A 21,852-nucleotide genomic window follows, 5' to 3' on the forward strand; every position below is an offset into this window, starting at 1 on the left:
CTGCAGCTTAGCAAGAAAACTGTGTCAGATCTCAAAAAGGGAATTTCACACCATAAATAAATAAATAAACACATTTGACTTGTGCAGTTCTGCTGGACAACTACTGAATCCTGCCAGGTTAAACTAAATGGGATGGCTGATGTGTTTTGGTCAAGTTTTTATTTGTCATGTACACGTAACAAATCAGAAAACCAGAAAAAGGAAGATTCGTCTGTCACAGGACAAACATTCAGACTGTGGTAAGCATCAGTTTCAAGATGACAGATTACTATATCTAAGACATTTTTACACATTTTTAGACACACATAGTAAGAAAAGCATAGCTGTTATCAGTTACATTAAGGAGGTTCCCTTGACAAAAAGCCAGAAAGTAAGAAGACTTTGAAGCTGATGCATCCAGATTGATCCTTTTATGATTTACCCATGCTTTTCTTTCTGTGATGGGTCAAAATGCCCATTTTATAAGTAAGAAAAACATAAAAAGACATTTAATTGTTTACAGATTAAGGCTTGACATGTTTATCCTCAGAATGACAGCTAGTGTAGTAAGCAGTGAGAACGGGCACTGACTGGAAATCAAGCAAAAGGCAGTGATCTCTGCAGAAGCTGTTCACTTGTGTCATTTCAGGTCCACAGGAGCTGTGATCTTCTAACAAACTTTTTTCGCTGACCTTGAACCAGTAAGATAAAGCCTGACAAAAATAAATATGCAGTTCTGTACAGAATCACGTAATCTTGCATCTTTGTGTTACTGGTTATAGGGCATGTTTTTATTTGGGGCTTTCAGTGTTTGGGCACTTTTCCTGGTAACATCTACTGCAAAAACAGCCATCCTAACGGGGTCGTTCAACAGGTTCAAGGGGATATGACTTTTGAAGTAGCAAAAGTCAAACTTGGGTGGAAGGGAGGGAGAAATGTTATACATAAATATGTTACTCATATATCTTCCTTATATTATTTATTTATTTATTTGTTGCATTAATCCACACCACAAACAGATAATTGCATTGTCTCTCCCGCCACTGTACACTGCTCAGAATACATTAGTCAGCTTGACGCTTGTTCACCAAATGTGTGGACGCATCAGATGAAAAGGTGGACTGAGGCCTATAAATACGGCTGCCTGAGTGTCCGGTGAGCCAGTGTTAAAACCCTGCTGTACCACCTGAGGATCTCAGCCCGAACCTCTCTGAATTCACTCCTGCGAGCGGTGTTTCATTATTGCCGTCCGGTGTTTCTTTTACGGAAAGAAGCGTCCACAGCGAAATATTTTGTCCTCGTCGCTTCAAGTGCGAATTAATCGCGTCCACGCTCTATTAACATGTCGTTTCCCTGTGCGTAAAATGCCGCGCTCAGTGCGTCCTGGCGCGGACGATTGCTTGGAAAATGTGCGGTGTCTGTCGCGTTTCCATCACGCCCCGCTGCTGTGGGTCGGTGCTGAGCAGGAGTGGCATCTCGGCGACAAAATCTGGATGAAAGAGCGTCCTTTAGAGCTCAGGCATGCATCGAGAAGTGAGATCATTGGCGTTATAAATATCCCCGTGCCAGCAGAACCACTCCAGCTACTGCAGCCGGGGTAATGCCTAGGAGCGCTGCATGCAGTGCGTGCGCACGGTTTCTGGTGCTCAGATCTCAGGAGCGAGACCAAAATGCTAGAAGTGGCCTCGCGGGTGTCTCCTTTTTGAAAGAATGAATGTTCCTCTTTACCTTCTGACCTTCGCTCACTTGATTTGCACCGCTGCGGGAGCTCAGCACAACTCTTTGGAGCGCCAACTTCTGGAGGAGGGGATCCGTTCGGGACGCAGGACTTGCAGACTCTACTGTAGGGTTGGCATCGGCTTCCATCTCCAGATTCATCCCGACGGTAGAGTCAACGGCAGCCATGAGCCCAACCAGCTGAGTAAGTCATTCAGTCCGGCCTCACTGTGCACGAAGCAGCCTAAGTACTAATTTATGAAGGTCTGAGGCGTGGATGAATCCGGTGCGTCCCGCTGAGAATGCGCACTTGGATCCTGTGTTTGTTCCAATTGATCCCCGTTCTGTCTGCAGCGATGTCTATTTTGACTGCCATCCCTGCAAGTTTGAACAATGATTTACACATAAAGACGGTAAGGAGCGCGCTGCTAAACTTAGGCTGCCCGAGCCTGTGAAATATCTGAGCAGGCATCTGTTTGACGAGCCTTGTTTGTGTCTCTCCGGGGATGTTGGCAGGTAGACTATTTGTAGAAGTAACAGGTGCAACAGGATGTATTGGACTGCGACTCAGCACGACTGACATAATCGCAACAACGCGACAATATGCACAAAAAAACAGATTTCTTTTAAAACGTTTATTGTTTGTTGTACCTGCAAAGTTAATGATTTGAGCTGCAGACTCAAGTATTAAAGTGAAATTGATTTTCAGATGATTTAAGAGAAATGAGATTTTGGAACCACAAACAAACGCTGATGTTTGCAGTGCAGATATTCGACTTAAGCGTCATCCTGCACGCTGGATTGTTTAGAGCTGAAATTCTGAAATATTAATGATCATGAATGAAAAAGATCAAACAAACGAGTTGATATTTGTTGTTGCTGATAAATGCATAACAGAATTCAGGAATCACAGAGTAATATAGTTAAATGTATAGGTTGGGTATGAATCTTACAGCTGCCTGTGTGTTTCTGAAGGGACGAACTAAAAAAAATCCCCCTATAGATTTGGAAAATTGAATTATGACTTGAAATGTCTGAGGTGTAACCATTTCCCCCTGTTTCAAATTCATTTACACCTCTAAAGGGAGATGACTAACATCACAGTTTCACTAAATAATCTGACTTTTAGAGCATGCCTGGCACTTTGAAAGCTATCTGTTCACATTAAAAACTCCTTCACACTCAAGTAGATGTTGACCATGAACACTAGTTTCTAAGTGACAGCACAAAGTAATGTGCAATTTGACAGTAAACATTTATCTAAATAAAAACCCTTAAGGGAAAATGAACTGTTAAATTTAGCTGTTTCAAAATGCAAAAAGTCCCACCTCTCTGTTTATGAAGTCCTGTGTCAGCTAGGCCACAAAACTAAAGCCATAAATCAGATTTTCAGCTTTTACTGCACCATCAGATCCTTCATCGCTCATCCGTTGACGAAACAGCAAAAGCTCACCGTGAAAGTGCACTTGTGCCTCCATTTCATGGTCCCCTTTAGAAGAGTTGTCAGGTTACATGGATTTCAGCCATGTGGTTTTGAAGCCTGAATGACAGGGCAGCAGACTAGCAGGAGACTGGGCGTCTTGGATTTGTAATATGAAGATTCTTTTACCATCACGCAGCATCAGATTCAACTCTTAGATTTAACTCAAATGCTCACATTCGAGTTTGGATGCGAGACCTTTCTGCTTCAGGACAGCGGTTCTTTATTTATTGATTTATTTCTGTGTGGGTCCAACAGTGTGTGTGCATTTTTGGGGAGTTAGTTTCACAGTTCATTATATTTAATCTTTTGTTTAATGCAGAGGTTCCGGGACTTCTTCTGGCATTGACCGCTTCAGAAGCAGAAAAGGATTTATGCCCCACACCCCACAATTTACAGTTTTCTCAAAGTTTTTTTTTTTTTTATCATAAAAAGAATCTGATTGAAATTTTAGTTACATAAAGATCAGCACAGCTGCATTCACACAATCTTGCTGTTTATATTTCCCTCATAAATCATATTAAGCTTAAGTTTTCTCTATACTTTTGTATGGCATTCAGTCATTACTCTCCCCTGCAGTAGTCTCTGAGCCTGTGTGTTGTTCCTCTAATTGAAAAAAAGTGTATTTATCCAAGTTTATTCATGGCTCAAATACTCACATAAGCCATCAGCACAGGTAAGGTTTAGTTCAACATGCTATCACTTAACCCTGTAAGACCCAGTCCATCAAAAAATAGCCAGAAAATTCAGATTTTTTTAGAACTGAGATGTTTATCAACCCTTATAACAAAATCCACTTTTTTTTGCTATATCATGCTGTGTATGATATATTTTTTATTATATTTTTATTATATATGTTTTGTATCACATTTGTATCAATTGAGTGTTTTTGGCAACTTTTTGTTAACAACAATGTTAATTTTAGACAAAAAAAAGAATTTTGTCCATAACATTTTGAAATTATGGCGAGCACTGATCATGTCTGATCATGTCTCAGAAACGTATTTATCAAATATGATACCAAGGGTATTATAGGATCAACAATATCAAGCTTTTTGATGCATGCTCAATCATCCAGGAAAGTAAATCTCCAAAAAGTTGATTCCGTTCATCTGGACGTAGCGTTTTGTGGGAGAAACGTTTCGTCACTCATCCGAGTGACTTCTTCAGTCTCAGCTGACTGCAGGTTTCCCCAAATCTTATAAACAGTACATTTGCATAATGACTGAAACCAGCCCACTGAAGGAACAATGGGCTGGGAGGTCAGCAACTTAATCTTAATTATGCAAAGTATCATAACCACTGATCAACAACCACTGATCAAAACCCACTGATCAATGACCACTGAGATTAAGTAACTTGGATGAGTGACGAAACGTTTCTCCCACAAAACGCTACGTCCAGATGAACAGAATCAACTTTTTGGAGAATATCAAGCTTTGTTAGCAAGATAAACTAATTTACTAATCATAACTAAAGGAATAACTTTGTGGATGGTCTGTTTAAGTAGTCAGCTAGCTGCACTACAAATCACTGACAATCCTCCAAACGTGGTCCAGTTCAGTGGCATGTCCAGTTAGGCACGTGCATTTGTTCAGAACATTTCATATGGTATATTTGATGTAAATAACAAACACTTTGCACATCTTCATAGTAACACTTTAACGGTACACTTTTACGTTTGCATAAAATGTTTTCATTAATAATAAAATGGTTTTGCTTATTATTTTTGTATGAAGCAACTTTGGTATTTGGTCCTTCAGTGTTCAGCCATTAAACACGCCATGAACACTGAAGGAGGCGATGGTGGCGATAGGTTTGTGCCTCAGGAGGTGTTCTTCTGTGGCCCCCAAATATTTTATACACCAGTATCCCTCAGTTTGGTTCTTACTCATAACAACTGATTCCTCCAAAACAGCTCATAAAAATCTTTCGTCATAGAGATTTGGAATAATTAAAGATAGAACTACTGCTCCGTGTTCCCTTTTTTCTATTCATGCAAACACTAGCGATCTAAAGAAGCCTACTAAAGAGCCCACTAAGAGATAAGTCTCAACGGTGCAGCTGAACAGGATAATAGCGCTGACATGACAGCAGAGTAGATCATGTCAAAGTCTGTTATTCGGAGTGAGGACGAGCAGCAAGAGACAGAAAATCACAAGACGAGTAAAAATACATCCTGTCACCAGTCAATCATCAGATCATGTTGTTTGTCCTCTTAGGTGTCCTGGAGCTCTTTGCGGTTTCTCAGGGGGTCATCGGTATCAAAGGGGTCTACAGTAACAGATTCCTGGCCATGAATAAAAGAGGACGGCTGCACGCAACTGTAAGTATCCCACTCAGTTCCTACACTATTAAATTCACTCAGCACATACAGTGTGTGGATACTTGAGGGGGCACAAAGCAAGTGCTGACTGGAATGTTGTTGCCCAATTAAGCAGCTTTTAATATGATTAATTAGTTATGTGCAGTTTGGATTTATAAAGGTCAGGGCCTTACTAATGTTTACACTGTCATATATGCTTATATATTGTATGTTCATCATATTATTATTGCTAGCAAGCTGCCTTTTTCCATATCAGGCAGACACTGATCAACATTATCATCCAGCTGCAGACCTGTAATTACAATGTGTATTCGTCCACAAACTATTAAAGTGGATTACACAGAACACTAGCAGGGATATGGTGAGTGTGGAATCCAAGTGAAATCTGGTAACTTGCAGTGATGACATGTGAAATAATAGTTGATGCTACAAAAACTGTAACTAATAAGTTTTTGTAGTTTGAGTTTTTGTGCCAAACTCAGAATTAAGTTTGCCACTCAGATCATGGCAGATAGCTGCCCTTCACTGAGCCTGGTTCTGCCGGTGGTTTCTTGCTGTTAAAAGGGATTTTTTTCCTTCCCACATTTGCCAAGCCCTTGGTCATAGAGGGTCGTCAGATTGTTGGATTTTTTGTGTATTATTGTAGGGTCTTTACCTTCTAATATATATAGAGCATTGTCATGACTGTTGGTGCTATACTACTAAAGTCTTTGTAAGCTACCTAAATGAAAAACATGAGGACAAGACGTGGATACAGACAATTAAACATGAAACGCTAACACAAGAAAGAAGTGGGACATTCGGTATGCTAATGAGCGTAAAAGCATTTGGTAATGATCTGTATTAAACTTGTAAATCTTGACAGAGTATATGATCCATTATTCAGAAAGCACCATTATTCTTTGTGAGTGCACTAGCTAACTATAGCAGCTTGCTAACACATAGCTAGCTTTAGCTTTCTAAGAACAAACTACATATGGAGACAAATACCTGCTACTTGTAATTATGCTCAAGTGTTAGTCACTCACCTTGTTTGGTTAGTGAATATGCCGCTCTGTAGCATATAGTGTAGTGCACTGGTGACTGCTGCTGCTAGAAATGGGTCTGTCAAGAAGTGTAAAGCTGGATGAAAGTGGCAAATGTCTTATAAAAACATACCTGCAAAGACCTAAAAACTTTTATTGTCTTTGTTGACCACTCGTCGTGCTCTGAGACTTCCTGCAAACATATAAACTCAGCACCAGAATTTGTTAACGGTTATTTTCTGCTGATATGATGCTGATTTCTGCTGGAATCAAACATCGTTTGGACTCGTGGTGCATTTATTCATTAGAATCTTTTCTGTTTGTTTTATTTATTAGCTTGTGCAGCTTTATATCTGTGCTGCATAACAAAAATCCCTAAATCTGACATCAACATGTCAAGGCACACTGCTGTAATCTGTAGGCACAGTTTTGAAGATTTTCAAATTCCCCCAAACACACAGTAAGCCCAAATCTACCCACAGCAGCTTGGCCTTGCCGCCGTGAGCAGGCCGGACAGCCAACAACCAGCCGCACTGACGAGTCATCAGCGGGAGTCTTGGCACGCACAGACATAGAAGCAGCTCCCGATTAGCATGTGCTAATGTGAAGAGCAGATTAATTCCAGTCTGGGACGTCTGATAGTATAAAGAGGAGTGAGCCATGAACTGAAAATCAATATGCTGAGTAAACAATCAGCTGGACAAGCAACAATCGGAGAGCCGGAGCGTCTGTGAGCTGCAGCGGTGCTCACGCTGAGCGATTTATGGCCCCTCAGCTCCCAGCATTGTTTCATGAAACCATGTCAGTGGGAAGCGATGCAGCGTTTTCCCTCAAAGTGGATTCTCAGCCACAGCTTGTTATTAAAATTATACACATGTGACTGTGTGCTATTCACCAGCAGAGATTTGTTAACCAGCTTATATTAGCCCTGAAATAAACTTTTTCGAGGTCTCAGTTCTTCGCAAACAAGATTTCAATGTAAACTACATCAGCTGGATATTAGGAGAAAACAATGTGACATAGCGCTGTTGGGTATTGCCTCAAACTAAAGATAATTATTTTGTTCTTCTGGAAGTCTTGAGTACACAATCACCAAGGCTGTGGAACCACCACAACTGCGTTTGGCTGACACTGTGGAAACCTTTAAAAAGCAGTTAAAAACTTAATCAATACTTTTGCATTGTTTATATTGTCTATTTTATTACTTAATGTTTTCTTTATTTTAACCTTTGTGTACAGCGCCTTGTGACTGCCTGTCTACGAAAAGCGCTTAATAATTAAACCTTACCTTACAATCATCACTGGATCAGGGATTTTCTGCTTGGTACCACAACTCCATGCCATGAACTGCATGGCTTATACTATGCAGAGGTCACCGACACTGTAATCCTAATCTGTTGGTGGTTTTGTGTGTTTTTTAGTTTATATGGACCAAGCATCACACCTTAATGTTTCCAAGGATTATTTATGGGCCCCTACAAAAGTGTTCTTGATATACCGTCTCTGATTTTGAGGCCTCGAGATGAGTGTTTTCACAGTCACTTGACAAGTGAAGTCAAATATGCCACAGATGGTCCTCAATTCTGAGCAAAAGCTACACTTTGGAGAGTGTTTGACCCAATAAACTCATCAGGAAAAAGTGTTAACAGAGGTCAAATCAGAAATCCTTTATCCCATAGACGAGTACGGGAGCAGAAATCTTCCTGCAGCTGTAGGTATTGCAATCTGGTGGCCTTAACATAGAATTCTGGTTTAATGCAATTTGCACTGGCTTCTTTTCCACTCTGGAAGCTACATTCATGTTTTATAACCTCATAGATCACGAGTGTGACCACAAAACCTTTTACACTACACTGGGTACACTGTCATTGGCTAACGATGTAGTTCTAACTATTTTAACCTCATTTTTAACTCTAATGAGGACCATGAGTCATACTGATAAATTTCATGTGTTCGTTATGACTTGAAAGTAGTGACTGACCTTATGAACTCCCCAGGAAATAGAGCAAGAAGCCATAGACATCTATACAAATGAGAGTTGCCTCCTGCTGGTTAGTTGAAGGAATGCATGTTTAAGCCGCTTCAACATTGGCCTCACTTTCAGATCCATTTTCTATATATAGCATATTATTATCTGTAAAATAACTCTGAAACTTTCAGTGACATCTGCCTTGATAGGTGGAGTTCAGATTTTTTCTTGTCACATTTCAACACTTTGCTGCCTCTGCAGGATGATCTCAGGCTTTTACGCTTACATTCTTGTGCACATTGCAGCTTATATAGTTGATATTTTCTTTCTTTGTAGTAGAGCTTCGCTGGTTAGATGCCTCGCACTCTGATAGTCTCGTTGCTTCCTGCAGTTGGAGTGTATTTTTGCCTCCAGAGCGGCTCTGCCTTCAGAGGAATATTTGTACAGTTAAACTCCAATCTGTGACTACAGCTGCACTGTGCTATTTAACTGCCTTGATGATTTGGTGGATGTAAAACCTTGGGGGCCTCAGGCTCAGGCCTCGCGGCAGGGTGTCAGGTGACGTGCTGAACTGTATCTGTTGCATCGTCTGTCATATTTACTGTTTAGATGTTTTCACAGTGGCAGTTTATTCGCTGAATAATGGGCGAGGAGACAGATGCACATTGCTCTGCGTGACCTACTCAGCAGGCTATCGCAAACATAATCTTCTGAAAGGTGAAAGGGTCGCCAGCATTTGTTAAACAAACAGTGAGGGAGGGGTTATAGATAAAAGAGAGAGTGATACACACATACATAGCTAAAAGCAAGCCTGTGTAGTGGCAGAAAATACCACTAATCACTTTAATTTGTCACAAATGAAATAATTAATTAAAGAAAGGCCTCACCACCAGGAGCTGTGCTCAGCCTGCACTTCAAAATGTGAAGTAGAGTCCTTCAGGAGACACTTATCATCACTGAGGCACAAAATAATGCCAGGTGTTCAGGCCTTTGATGACATCTCTGCCATCAGATCAGATAACCTGACTAACACAACAGCAGGATCGTGTGTGTGAGTCAGAGGGAAACAGAAGCATTACAAATATGTCAGGATTTGTCTTTTTTTTCTTGTTTCCTAACAAACAGAACAGAGAAGCTATTAAGTAACTAAATAATTGATCGTTTAAATTAAAACACTCATGCATTATATCCTTTGTTACAATAAAAAGTAATCTAATGTATTACTTTGTAACAACTGGTCTCCTTTTATGCAAATGATTGTATAAATGGAACTGTATCATGTACAGTCAAGTTATATACCAGGTTCAGAGAAAGGTGAGTTAAGTTACAACTTCATGTTGTTGGTTGAGTATTTCTGTAAGTGCTGAAATACTAAGAGTATCCCACACAAACATGTCTACAGCCCAAAGTTAATTATGTAAAAAAAGAGAAAATAATTCATGCCAGAGATCAGAGGAGAATAGAAAGACTTCCAAGTGATAGGAAGGTAACAGCAGCTCAGATAACCACTTGTTAAAAAAGAAAGCCTACCAAAGAACATCTGTGAATGCACAGCACACTGAACTCTGAGCGAGACGGGCTACAGCACCAGAAGACCACGCTGCTTGGTCTGATGAGTCTCAGTTTCTGCTGTGACATTTGGAATGCAATATGACGGCATGGATCCGTCCTGCCTTATATCAACAGTTCAGGCTGCTTGTGGTGATGTAATGGTATGGTGGATTTTTTTCTTGGGACACTTGGTATCAAATGAATATGTTCAAAGGCCGCAGCCTACATTAATATTGTTCCTGAGCACGTCCATCCTTTATGACAGCAGTGTACTCATCTTCTGACGCCTGTTTCCATCAGGATCATTCGCCATGCCACAAAGTTCAATTCAACACAAACTAGTTTCTTGACCATGACAATGTTAAGAAATCAGTTGCAGTCAAACAGCCTCCACAGTCACCAAAGCTCATTTTGACACTTAGGTTTCGTTTTTTATTTAAATAAACTGAACTACGCTGTATGCTTTGCTTCACTATATTTCAGTAAAGGATCATTTTAAAATCACAGCGCATTTAGTTGGAAAAATGTAGGATGTGTTATGTCTTACCTTTGTACCGAGTCTCTACAAGATGTTTGATATATATATATATATGTATATATGCATGTATATATATCAAGGATCATGGGAACGGACCCTTTAAAAGACTGTAACCTATCCTGCAGGGTAGGAGCCAGGTTAAACAGCTGTACAAGCATTATGATTTTTACAATGAGATCTCTGGAATCTGGCTGCAGCTATTAAATCCTATGAAACGCAGCACGGGCCAAATCTTCTTCTTGGTATGCATGCTTATGTGTGTATACGTGCCTGCATGTGTGTGTGAGAGAGTACATTCATACACGCTCCAGTGGATTTGTTTCCAACGTCTAATTCCCTGACTGGTTCCAGAGACGGTAAGTTGCTCAAATGTAGCATTTCATTTCAGTCCACCCACAGCTGTGACTCTGGAGTTCTATACTTTTTTCTTAAAATCGTCCTTTAAAAACAACAACTAAAAGAAACAGTCGGTCACTTTGAATAACTTAAAGGTTTGCGCTGTTCTGCTGCGGCCGCAGTGCACTCTCCTGTGACTGGCATGTTTACCGAACGCTGTAATGGCATCATTTTCTGCTATGCTGCACTCTTCAGCAAAGCAGAACAGTTTGTTTTATTTCAGAATGGCAGGAGGTTATACAAGGAAGTCATGCTGCAGCAAGAAAGCCGGCATCCCTGGGTACATGTCAAAGTTTCCCACCCGAGATATATTTAGGCACAAAACGGGAACATTCAATGAATATCTGCATCTCTGTGCATGACACGTGTGCAGAATGCAGTGCTGCATGCCAGTGTTACATTTTTACATCTCTTTCTAATACTTTGGTAGACAAAGTCTGATCAAACCTGCGACCCAAATAATACAATTTTGATGCAGTCCAACTATGTGCGTCAGGTCCATCTGGAAAACTTTAAGCTTTATGGTTCTTCTTGGATAACCAAACTATCGCAGGCATGTTAAGCAGTGTTTGGGAATAATATTTGGATCATTTAGATTATTAGTAATAATTCATTAAGGATTTTACTTTGCAGACTTGCTGATATTATCTGCACTATTCATACACGAGTAGTCTGATTTAAACCTGCCCCATTCCTCATCCTCTGTTTGAGAACCTGGGTGGGATGAAAACTTTTGTTTCAACATGAGGAAAAATCCATCTTATCCAACACAGTTTAGAAAAATACAATAACTCTGCTGATTAAATTGTAAGAAGAAGAATGATCATAAAAACGCCGGCCCATGTCTTCGTTCTGAAGTTCTTCCTGAATGAGTTCAATAGCAGATGCCTTTTGAGTTTTGTGGCTTTGCTGCTGTCAGTGAAGGTGTGACTGTGATAATGAAATCATGTAGATCAGGGGTCCCCAACCTTTTTTGCGCCACGGACCGGTTTATGCCCAACAATATTTTCACGGACCGGCCTTTAAGGTGTCGCGGATAAATACAACAAAATAAAACTAGTACCGGTACCAAAAAAGAAGAAGATTTATTCATAACACACGTGAAAATACTCAGGAAAACCGAGTTAACGATAAAAACGATAACAAAATAACGCTGGAAACCGATAAAAACCCTGAAAACCAGACATTTCACACCTGAGCCTCAACTCTCGCGGCCTGGTACCAAACGACTCACGGACCGGTACCGGTCCGAGGCCCGGGGGTTGGGGACCGCTGATGTAGATGACTTATTAAACCCATCACCAAGGAGTATCTGATGCTTCTGCACATCTGTTGCAATTATTGCAGCACAAGCATGACCCAGCTGTCTCATTAGAAATGTAAATTCATGCTATTTTTATAGTGTGTGCAGGTCCAGGTTCAGTTCAGGTTTCTGTAAGTGGACCTGAAGGTAGAGTTTGGTAGGTGAACTGTCAGGCGCAGTGGCCCGTGGACATGGGATGGACTCAAGTGCAGATTCAAAACCGGAGGCCAGGGGTGAGGTGTAACGAAAAGAGATTTTATTTTACAATGCTCAGAGGCTAACAGAAAGTGCAGACTAGAATCAATGAACATAAACTAGATGTCTGAGGCGAGAGAAAAATACTGTGATGATAACTAGATGGCAGGGATAACTGGGTGCAGGTACTGGGCAGGGGAAACTGTGGCGGGCCAGGGCACTGAAACAGAGGACAGAGCAGTCAGGGGAATCCCACAGAGGGTTGCGAGTGAATCTAAGGATAGTACACTGAGCTGTCTTACAAGCTTGCAGGTGGGGGTTGCGTGGAGGGGGGAGGCAGGAGAGGTCCAGGTGGGTGCTGCATGCAATGCAGGGAGGCAGGCAGGAGAGAATGGCAGCTCCAAAACGGAGAGGGATTACCGGCGGCAGCAAACTGGTATCCAGGAGAGCTTGGTAGGTGGGTTTCAGAGGCTGACGAGAAAAACAGAGATACGGTTAATACACACGATGAGTCACCAAGGAACGGACGTGAGGCCGAGAAATGACTAAAGTTGGCAGATAATCTGGTGAAGACCAGTTGAGTGCGCCGGTCATAAATACTGCTGGTACGATTGCCATCAGGTGAGGAACAACAAAGACTCCACCCAGTGGGGAGGAGCTGATGCTGTGGAAAACCACCCAGACCACGACATGAACAGTAAATCCTCACGTGTGCATTTCCGGTTTTGCAGGAAAAGGACAAAAATCTCACAGCAAAGGAAATTTGTCACAGAAAGCACAGAAGCTTTTCACAGTAGTTGTGTGTATGTGCTGATGTGAAAGTGAGATGATCTTGCAAAAAATGAAATAAAATAATAATGCTAAAAGATTTAGTAATGACTTTTTCTGTGTCCACTCACAAGGTAAACAAGTTTAGGTTACATTACATGTTTGGATATGCACAGATCAAGAATCACGTGTGTGAAAATGACTTGGGACTGTTTGCAAATACAGCAAGGTTCAATTATTCAGAAAACAAGAAAGAAATACAAGAAAATGACACGGAATAATACTTGTTAACACCCTGCATTTCCTTTCTTTTGTAGGAACGGTTCACGGATGACTGTAAGTTCAGGGAACGTTTCCAGGAGAACAGCTACAACACTTATGCCTCAGTAATCCACAGGAACCACAGGACAGGTCGCGAGTGGTTTGTGGCCCTTAATAAGAGGGGGAAAGCTAAAATGGGCTCCAGCCCCCGGGTCAAATCCCAACATGTCTCTACCCACTTCTTGCCCAGGGTCAGCATGCACGATAAGGGCGAGCAAGGCTTCACCATCACAGACAGGAGCAAAGAGAGGAGGAAAACCCCACTCCCACCACCTCCAAAGCCACCCGCGGCAAAGGCAAACATCCAAGCAGGAACCACACCGAGGCATACGCAAGTCAAGTACTGGCCCAAGTACAGGTTTGGATAGGTTTATAGAAATTGGACAAATGGACGTACCCCATAAACTGACAATGGTTATTTATCACATTCAAAGCATTCCAGGTATCTACAGACTGTGTGAAAAACCTCAAAGGGCTGACAGGTACAACTGCTGAGCTTTTCTTTTTTGAAGCTATGACAATAGCTGGATGCTGTGTTTGAGTTAACGATGCTCTGTCACGTTTTACGTCGTCATCCGTGTACATACCGATGAAGCTGAAATCCATAACATTAGAAATATTCTTGATGAGGAGTATTTGACAGAGAGACTTTCAGTTTGTTCTGCTGTCTTGCAAGAATAAGAATGATGCTCTTAATCTTGCAATAATGACACTACCCCCCCTGGCTAAACAAAAGCGATTTCGTTCAGGACCACTGGTGGATAGGAGATTATTTCTGTCTGCAGTAATGTATTTTTGGTCACGTGCTTCTGTTCTAGACTGCCCCACCCATCCATGTGTCCAGGTGGAAAGCATAAGGCAATGTTGCCTGCCTCCTCATCTTTCTATGTTCATATATGGAAAGCTAGAAGTAAGGGAGGACAGTACCAAGAACCCTCCACACAGAACAGCAATGACAACTGATCTGAGATTCACTGAGTCAGATGTGACTTGAAAGGAAAAGCTGAGGCTGCGAACTGATCTGCCAGTATCGCAGCTTGACAACATGCTATGACTGATTATGACTCGAGTGAGGACTACATAGTTATTTTGTTTTGTTTTGTTAAATGATAAATAAAATGATGATCAAATGAAGCTGGCGAAACACCATTGTGACTTTTCAGTCATACATTCTTTGTATGGGGGCCTTTTATTCTTCTAATAAAACATGTCATTTCAGAGGAAAATCATTTAAAATTTGCAATTATTTTATGAAATTATGTTGCGTCTAATTTCATTAGGCCAAAAAACGTATCTCAAAGTCCGATCTGAAAAAGTAACGTTTTATATTATGTCTAAAATTAGCAGGGAGGTGACACATCTAAAGCAGATAATGGATTTCAGCTTTAAACACTAAAAAATAATGAGGTCATGAATATTTTCATGTTGGTTAAGTCACACATGCTGTGATCACTTTTTGATGTAATCTGTATTTTCAAGCCACTTTTTGAGATATAACAATGTCTCTCAGTGATTCAGCCTGAACATACACACCGGCCAACTTTTTAGGAACACCAGATTTGTGATAATGAGCAAGAAAACGTGGACTGGCTCTCTGGAGGCTCCTCTTTTTTCTTGGACAGCTGTGAGGGATCATGGAGAAAACTGTCCATCAAAACTATCATTTTAGCAACCGGCTGTCCCCCCAAAAAATCCAGAGTCACGACCTCCCAGCATTCCACCCAGGAGGAGCGCACACCGCTGTCACCACAGGGATAAAGATGCCAAGAAAGAGCCGCCGCTTGTGTAGAGGAAGGTTCAAGCTGTAGGTGTATCAGATGGCAATGACCTCATAGGAGCACCGGGACATCTCAGGGGAAAAAGAAAAGCTTGGTGGCGAGGAACGCAGAATGTCTCAGAGTTTGGTTTAAAAATCAAATATTGTCTTTAATGTAATTGTTTGACTTATTGGAGACGGCTGCACATTTTATAAAACACTTGTTTGAAATCAGTGTCATGAATTTACTCCACTGGCAAAAAAAATGCATATTAATCTATGACGAAACTATTTGAGCACACAGCAGTGAGTGCAAACGTTTTAAACGCGTATCAGAACGCTCTAGATTTAGTTTGCACTTTTTGTAGCTTGCCATCACCCAGTGTGTGAATGTGTGTGTGAATGGGTGGATGACTGGATATGTAAAGCGCTTTGGGGTCCTTAGGGACTAGAAAAGCGCTATATAAATACAGGCCATTTACATAAGATTGTCTCATCTTACGTTATGAAGCCACCCTGTCTCACAGAAAAAAGAAATATTTCTATTTGTTTGCGTACATGGAGGTTTTTGGTTTACAAAACTTCAAACTAACGTATTTCAATTGTAGGAAAGTTTTATGCCTACAGTAATGTTTTTTTAATGTGTGAGACACCTCGGACAGCGGCAGCAGTTTTATTATAACCCAAACAATGAAGTAGTTTTATTTCATACGCCAAACCAAAGAAATCACATTCAGCACTCCTGCCACCAAACAGAGACTTTTTTGGCCGTTACACCTAAAAAAAAACTACATTTACCCAGATATGAGTGAAGGTTGATAAATAAACAAACTGTATTTAAGTAGGTGAGAAAACAGGATGAAATTTGTGTCCATAAACAGAATTCTATATATTATTTTAGGCACTGCTGTGAGTCTCTTGACTGTATCTTCAAAACATGATCAGGTCAGTGTCAAACTCACACTTACATCCTTCAGAGCTGTATAATAATTTAAATGTGCTGTATTATATTGTTGTAATCGTAAGCATTACCAAATTATCATTTTGCATCCTGAACCACATCCATCCTCAGTTTTACCAATTACAATTGAACACACATTGTTGGTGAACATGGCAACAGAATATGAACACGATCATAGAGGAGAAGTAAAAAATATGTAGCTTCATATGTTAAAGTTATTACACCGGTTATTACAGTGGAATAAAGCCATTGTAGCCCAGTGTTAGCCAGTGTTTCTGTTGATGTTCAGCTGTACAACTGATGTTTCTCATGAAAAGCATGTAGCACATGAATGAAGCATTTTCCACACTGTATTTATGCAGATGGCAATCTGTAGTTTCTTGATGCTGTGTGTCTTGTTACAATGCTCTGTGTTGCCACTGCGTTGTGTGATCGCATCCCAGAGCAATATTTTTTCTACCAGATTGTTTTTTTCATAAAAATGTATGTACGACAAAAATCTTTATGTAATAATACCATTAAAAATATATATCAACATGTATATGTTTTTTAATTGCATTAAGTGGGAAAATGCAGAAAGTGGTTAAACATGCTGATTTGAAGGTTCAGAGAGAAGGCTCTATCTAATTTGTGTGTTAAAGTTAGATATCTGCGGTAAAATATGGGAGTGTAGTATATTTCACTTAAGTCCTAATGAGGTCACCAATCTGTCACAGCAAAAGTCTGTGGCTGACTAATGAAAGACAGGTGTGTGTGTGCGCTGACAGGTCTGTGCTGGCTGACGTTCTCCAAATCCTCTGAGGTCATGACAGATTTTACTTTAGTCTAAAACAGGCCTGAGCGCTGATTACTTACCAACAATCTTCCTGTCCTTTCAGATATGAACACCAGTGGGATCCCTCCTCCCACTCTAATGATCCAACATTTGACCTCATTCACATTTTGTGCCACTCTATCACTAAAAGAGAATTTTTCTCAAATCTTGCTGTCTTCTGTGAAGAGGTATGAGGCCAAAGGTCAGGCACAGTGCTAAAGTTTAAAGATCATGATGCTGTCCATGCTGTATAACGTGGTTATTATCAATTTTATTTCAAATCTTTAATCAAAATCTGAAAAATGCCTGTTGTGTTCTGGCCAGCAGTAGATGCTGGCCAGTTACAGCTTTGTGGGTAAAGTAACAAAACACAGATTTATATTTCAAAATTAAGATTCACATCAAACTAAGATACATTTTGGGCAATCTGTACAAAGCAAGCTATATTATTTGTGAGCTGCTGCCCTTAAAAACCATCCATCCATCCATGCTCTGCATTTGGAGCTGTAACTCACTCCCAACCTTTGGAGTGGGCACTCCACTCTTTTCCACCTGAGAACCATGGCCTCAGACTTGGAGCTGCTATTTCTCATCCCAGCTGGTTCAGACTTCGCTGCAAACTGCCCCTGTACAAGGTAGAAGCAGTCATTTAATAAAACCAGCAGAATGATCTCATCTGCATGTAGCGGAGATGAGATTCTGAGACCACCAAACCCAACACCTTCCACCACCTCTATCCAGAAAAAGGTTCAACGAAATCAGTGACAATCAGTTTGACTTATTACTGGAAATGCAAACTAATCTCTCACTACGACTACACACAGTCACCAAGCAGCCCAACTGCCCAATACCCAATACACATGAGCTGCAGCCCCCAGATGCAGGCAAATGCCTTCTCCAAGTTCAAGGCAGGATTTATGTAGAACTTGGAGTATCAACATGGGTGAGTTATAAAAAGAATCCCAAATACAGTTGTTATGAAGATGGAAATTATTTATCGAGGCCCCAAAAGGTTGATTCTGTACACTTTGGCTGCCATGATTCAAATTATGGTTTAAATGCCACAGCTATGGCCTGCTCTTTAATATTGCTGATCATGTCTTCCTGCCAACACTTTGATGAATCCAAGACATCAGGAACTGAAACTTGTTTATGAGCAAAAAAAAGGTTCTACTAAGTATTTGATGCTTCTAAAAATAAAGTACTTGGTGAGTGTATTTTATCAAGCTCACCAAAGTGTAGAAAAAATAACTGTACATCACAGAATAAGAACAGCAGAAGTTTCACATTTATTATTTAAAATAGTGTTAATAATTAAATAGGGTTTATTTCTAAGTAAGAAAACACTCTATGACCTCAGAAATGAGAAGCAGCTTGCGTGACAAAGCTAATCTAGAAGGTTGTTAAAGCTCTCCTCCTTTGCTCACTAACCCACTGTGCCTCTGCTGCCTTTTGTCTTATTTGTCTGTGTGCATACGTGCATATAGGTCATATGTTACAGGGCTGCTGTAGGAGAGACCATTCATAAGAAAATTTTTGATCGTTACTTCACTTTCCATGGACGTCACTGCAGAGCTATTAAAATTCACGCTGGATGGCAAAATTAAACAAAATGATAATAAAAATGATAATAACAGCCAAGAGTCACAGTATTTCTGCACATGAAGCTGAGAAAATACCCACTGAAGGTTTTCGTCTCTATTTTATAGTCAGAAAAGGTGCCAAATTGTGTAGATTTGCCAGGATTTAGGGACTGACATCACGAGACAGGATAATTTGTCGTGTGAGACACTATTCTACTTTTATGCGTCAACTGAGCTCACATTAGTTTAAAATAGAAAAACGGTGTTACTGAGGACCTGCAGGAGCTTCTCTGATGGGATGTAGATATAGATGGGATATTATCGCAGGTCACAGGTCACAATATGATCAAAAACAAAGCTATGCATTTCATCTTAGGCAGGATGTATCATAGACCCATCTCATTTCTTTGTGTCTAGGCTGAAATAAAGCCACTGAAAACTCAACATTCGTAAAAAAAATTTTTTGAAGAAAGACAGTAAGACACAGTCTGAAATAAGGCTACAGTAGAATGTAGTTACAAAAGCAACATCTTAAAGCTTCGCCACAGCCACAGTTAAACAAAGCTACACAGTTCACACTTCCAACACTTTTTTTTCTGCGGTGGGCGTTAGATTTTCACCCAAGACCCGAGAAGAAGAATGAGACTCTTCCCAAACTGGTAGGCTATATTTTTCACAAGGAGCAGAAAAGACCTGTGACACAACAACAAAAAAATTCTGCAACAAACATTGTAGGAGCTCAGTTTACATTGCTACCTGCTCAGGGTTTCGGGGTTCTCTTCGGTTCCTCAGCTGCTGTTGACCGAGAGTAACAGCTTCTGCAGTAAAACTGTACAGTCCATGCTTATATACATACATCCAAATCTCTTTAACACGTACGCTATTACAACAAAAGCTTCTCACAGGGGAAATAAATACCCAGACAAACTTTCTTTCTTTTTTTTCCTGTTTTTGAAAAAGTGAGCTGGCGACTGTCCAGAGTGTATCTTTGCACCTTTTGTCCAACTCAGCCAGGATAGGCTTGAGACCCCTAACTAACTACATAAGAAAACAATGGATGGTCCTCTATTGTTGGTGCTTTGTTTCACAAATGACACAACAGTCTATGCAGTTACTTTTTCCTGAAGACAGACTGTTGATGAGCTTCAGACTGTTTTTCAAGAGCTGCAAGCTTCACTGTATGGTCTCAATTGAAAGTACATCCAAAAATTAATTGGGTATCTGGGTGTATAATGTGCTCTCTTAGAGTGTATTGTGGGCATCTAGGAGGTTTAGGAAGTCTAGGTTCAAAAATGTTCCACACTATAATTAGAATTAGAATTAGAATTAGAATTCAACTTTATTGTCATTGCACATGCACAGGTACAGGGCAACGAAATGCAGTTTGCATCCATCCAGAAGTGCTTTAGTGATATAGATATATTACAATATATATTAGCAATAATATAGATATGTGAGTATATTACAGAAATGGGTCTATAAGATGATAGTTTGGACAAAAGCTGCTTCCTCTGCATTATCTACCAACTCTATCATATTATATCCAATTAGCTGTCCAGTGTGCACTTTAAAATCTGGTTTCCAGGCCCTTAGGTGACAGGTAAGCCTATATTTTTATTCCTTTTTATCTATGGAATGTCCTATGATCCAATAAATCAGGAGATGCTGGTTTGCATCCTATGTGGACCATTTTTTAATTGTAATTTTTTGTCTTTTATTTTATTAATTATTTTATTTTATATTATAATATATATAATATATAATTTAACAGTTATAACAATTAGAAAAAAATATAAATATTTTATAGTTATATATAATGATATTTTATTTCTATAAATATTTTAGGTGTATTTAAATTAAACTGTGTAACACAATGCTCTTTATTTCTACCACTAAAATAAAAAATATAAATGACTGGAACCCGCCTTCCTTACCTCACAGGTGAATTCTGTGCGTCGTTACAGGGCAGCTGCTTCTCCCGCCTGTTCACAGCTAAAATCATTACTTGTGTGTTTTGCTATTTTTTCTGAAGGAATTGTAATTTTCTTGCACGGTTCTTCTTATAAAAATGATCTCAAAGAATTCCGGTTTACATAAAGGTTAAACGTGATGTCGTCAACTTCCGCTTCCTGTCTGATGAGAAGCCGGTAAGGCGGTTGCCATAGCAGCGTTTTCCAATACTCACGAGCGCACACGCACACAGAAGATGGAGTACAGCAAATTCAGCCGTTTTCACGATTCTCTAACACAGTTTAAATGTTACGAGGATTACCTGGACTCAAAAGTCACGCCACTGGATCTGTTTTACTTTAAAGTGAGTAAAAAGTACAACTTTTATAAGCACTTTTATCCTACCTATCACTCCTTACACCCCGCTATTTTGTGGCATTGCGCCTCAGAGCCGCACTGACTGCACTACAATTTCTTCATCAATCTACAGCAGTGAATTTTATTAAAAAATAACCATAGTCTCTCCAAAATTACCAGGACTCCTTCAATTCGCCACGTATAAAACCGTCTGAGCTGCCTTCATTAGCTTGCTAGCACATCACCTGCTTCTGGTACGTTAGCCTCTTGGTATGTTGCTCATCTAATGTCGCTCCGGTGTGCAAAGCAAGAAAATAAATTTTACACGCTTTATGCAAATATTGGCCATTTTTAGCTACGTACTATCCCGACATTAAAAATATACTCTTAAAAATATGAAAATAACTTCATGGGTGTTTTACAAGGTGTTTACCTGTTTACCTGTGATCAACCAAACATAGTTGACAAACACTTGTCTGGCTTGTGGCATATACTATACATCAAGTGTTATTTTCATCGACAGTAAATATCGTTTTAAGTTAATATCTGTTTGTTACTGCTCTCTGTTATTTTTTCTGCATTGGACTTAGTTCGCTTGTTTCATTAAAAGCAGATTTGACTTGTTGGTGTAATTTCAGTAGTTCAACGCTAGGTGGTAGTCATACCAAGGTTTAGAATAAAACCAGTAACTCTTTATATTCAGTCTGTGGTTTAAACTCTGAATTTAACAAGCAGCTATCATCACTCCAGTCTGCTTGGTTCATGCGATAAAGTAGAGAAACAGTTACTCGTATCACATGGCAGTCGTACCGTTTCAAAGCCACACAGACAGTACAACGGGCTGTATTACATTTTGTTGTTGTT

The 21,852-nt window shown here is 40.1% G+C and overlaps 2 protein-coding genes and 1 long non-coding RNA gene across 6 annotated transcripts in view; 2 read left to right on the top strand and 1 right to left on the bottom strand.

Moving 5' to 3' along the window:
• The first annotated feature begins 1,689 nt into the window (after window positions 1-1,689).
• Window positions 1,690-14,224, top strand: fgf5 (fibroblast growth factor 5). Its single transcript, XM_086315469.1, has 3 exons — window positions 1,690-1,900; window positions 5,398-5,501; window positions 13,564-14,224. The coding sequence occupies exons 1-3, from the start codon at window positions 1,690-1,692 to the stop codon at window positions 13,933-13,935; spliced, it is 687 nt and encodes a 228-aa protein (XP_086171595.1). The 3' UTR covers window positions 13,936-14,224.
• LOC147318029 (uncharacterized) lies at window positions 12,498-20,774 on the bottom strand. Its single transcript, XR_015131923.1, has 3 exons — window positions 20,616-20,774; window positions 12,781-12,949; window positions 12,498-12,698 (listed from the first exon to the last, which is right to left on the bottom strand). It is a non-coding gene; the product is annotated as an uncharacterized LOC147318029 (long non-coding RNA).
• cfap299 (cilia and flagella associated protein 299) overlaps window positions 20,701-21,852 on the top strand; it is a 93,783-nt gene continuing 92,631 nt past the window's right edge. For 2 of the 4 annotated variants that reach the window (XR_015131922.1, XM_086315468.1), the window contains exon 1: window positions 20,708-20,995. Coding sequence is in view for 3 of the 4 variants with exons in the window: in XM_086315468.1 (XP_086171594.1) it covers window positions 20,888-20,995 (108 nt within the window). In the remaining variant the exon portion in view is untranslated. Of the gene's footprint in view, window positions 20,996-21,852 lie in introns of all 4 variants that reach the window. The other 2 variants (XM_086315466.1, XM_086315467.1) reach the window with 2 other exon arrangements.

Source organism: Aulonocara sp. 'chitande type north' Nkhata Bay, linkage group LG12, assembly GCF_057382095.1.
Source record: "Aulonocara sp. 'chitande type north' Nkhata Bay isolate Kocher_YH1m ecotype deep benthic linkage group LG12, A_spYH_male_GT1.1, whole genome shotgun sequence".
In the NCBI taxonomy this organism is placed as follows: domain Eukaryota; kingdom Metazoa; phylum Chordata; class Actinopteri; order Cichliformes; family Cichlidae; genus Aulonocara; species Aulonocara sp. 'chitande type north' Nkhata Bay.

What these genes read in the sequence shown, in the direction of transcription:
- fgf5 (XM_086315469.1), top strand. Translation starts at nt 1,690, where the DNA reads ATGAATGTTCCTCTTTACCTTCTGACCTTCGCTCACTTGATTTGCACC. An exon ending in CCATGAGCCCAACCAGCTGA is followed by an intron (nt 1,901 to 5,397) that starts GTAAGTCATTCA and finishes TTGTCCTCTTAG; the next exon opens with GTGTCCTGGAGCTCTTTGCG. An exon ending in GAGGACGGCTGCACGCAACT is followed by an intron (nt 5,502 to 13,563) that starts GTAAGTATCCCA and finishes TTTCTTTTGTAG; the next exon opens with GAACGGTTCACGGATGACTG.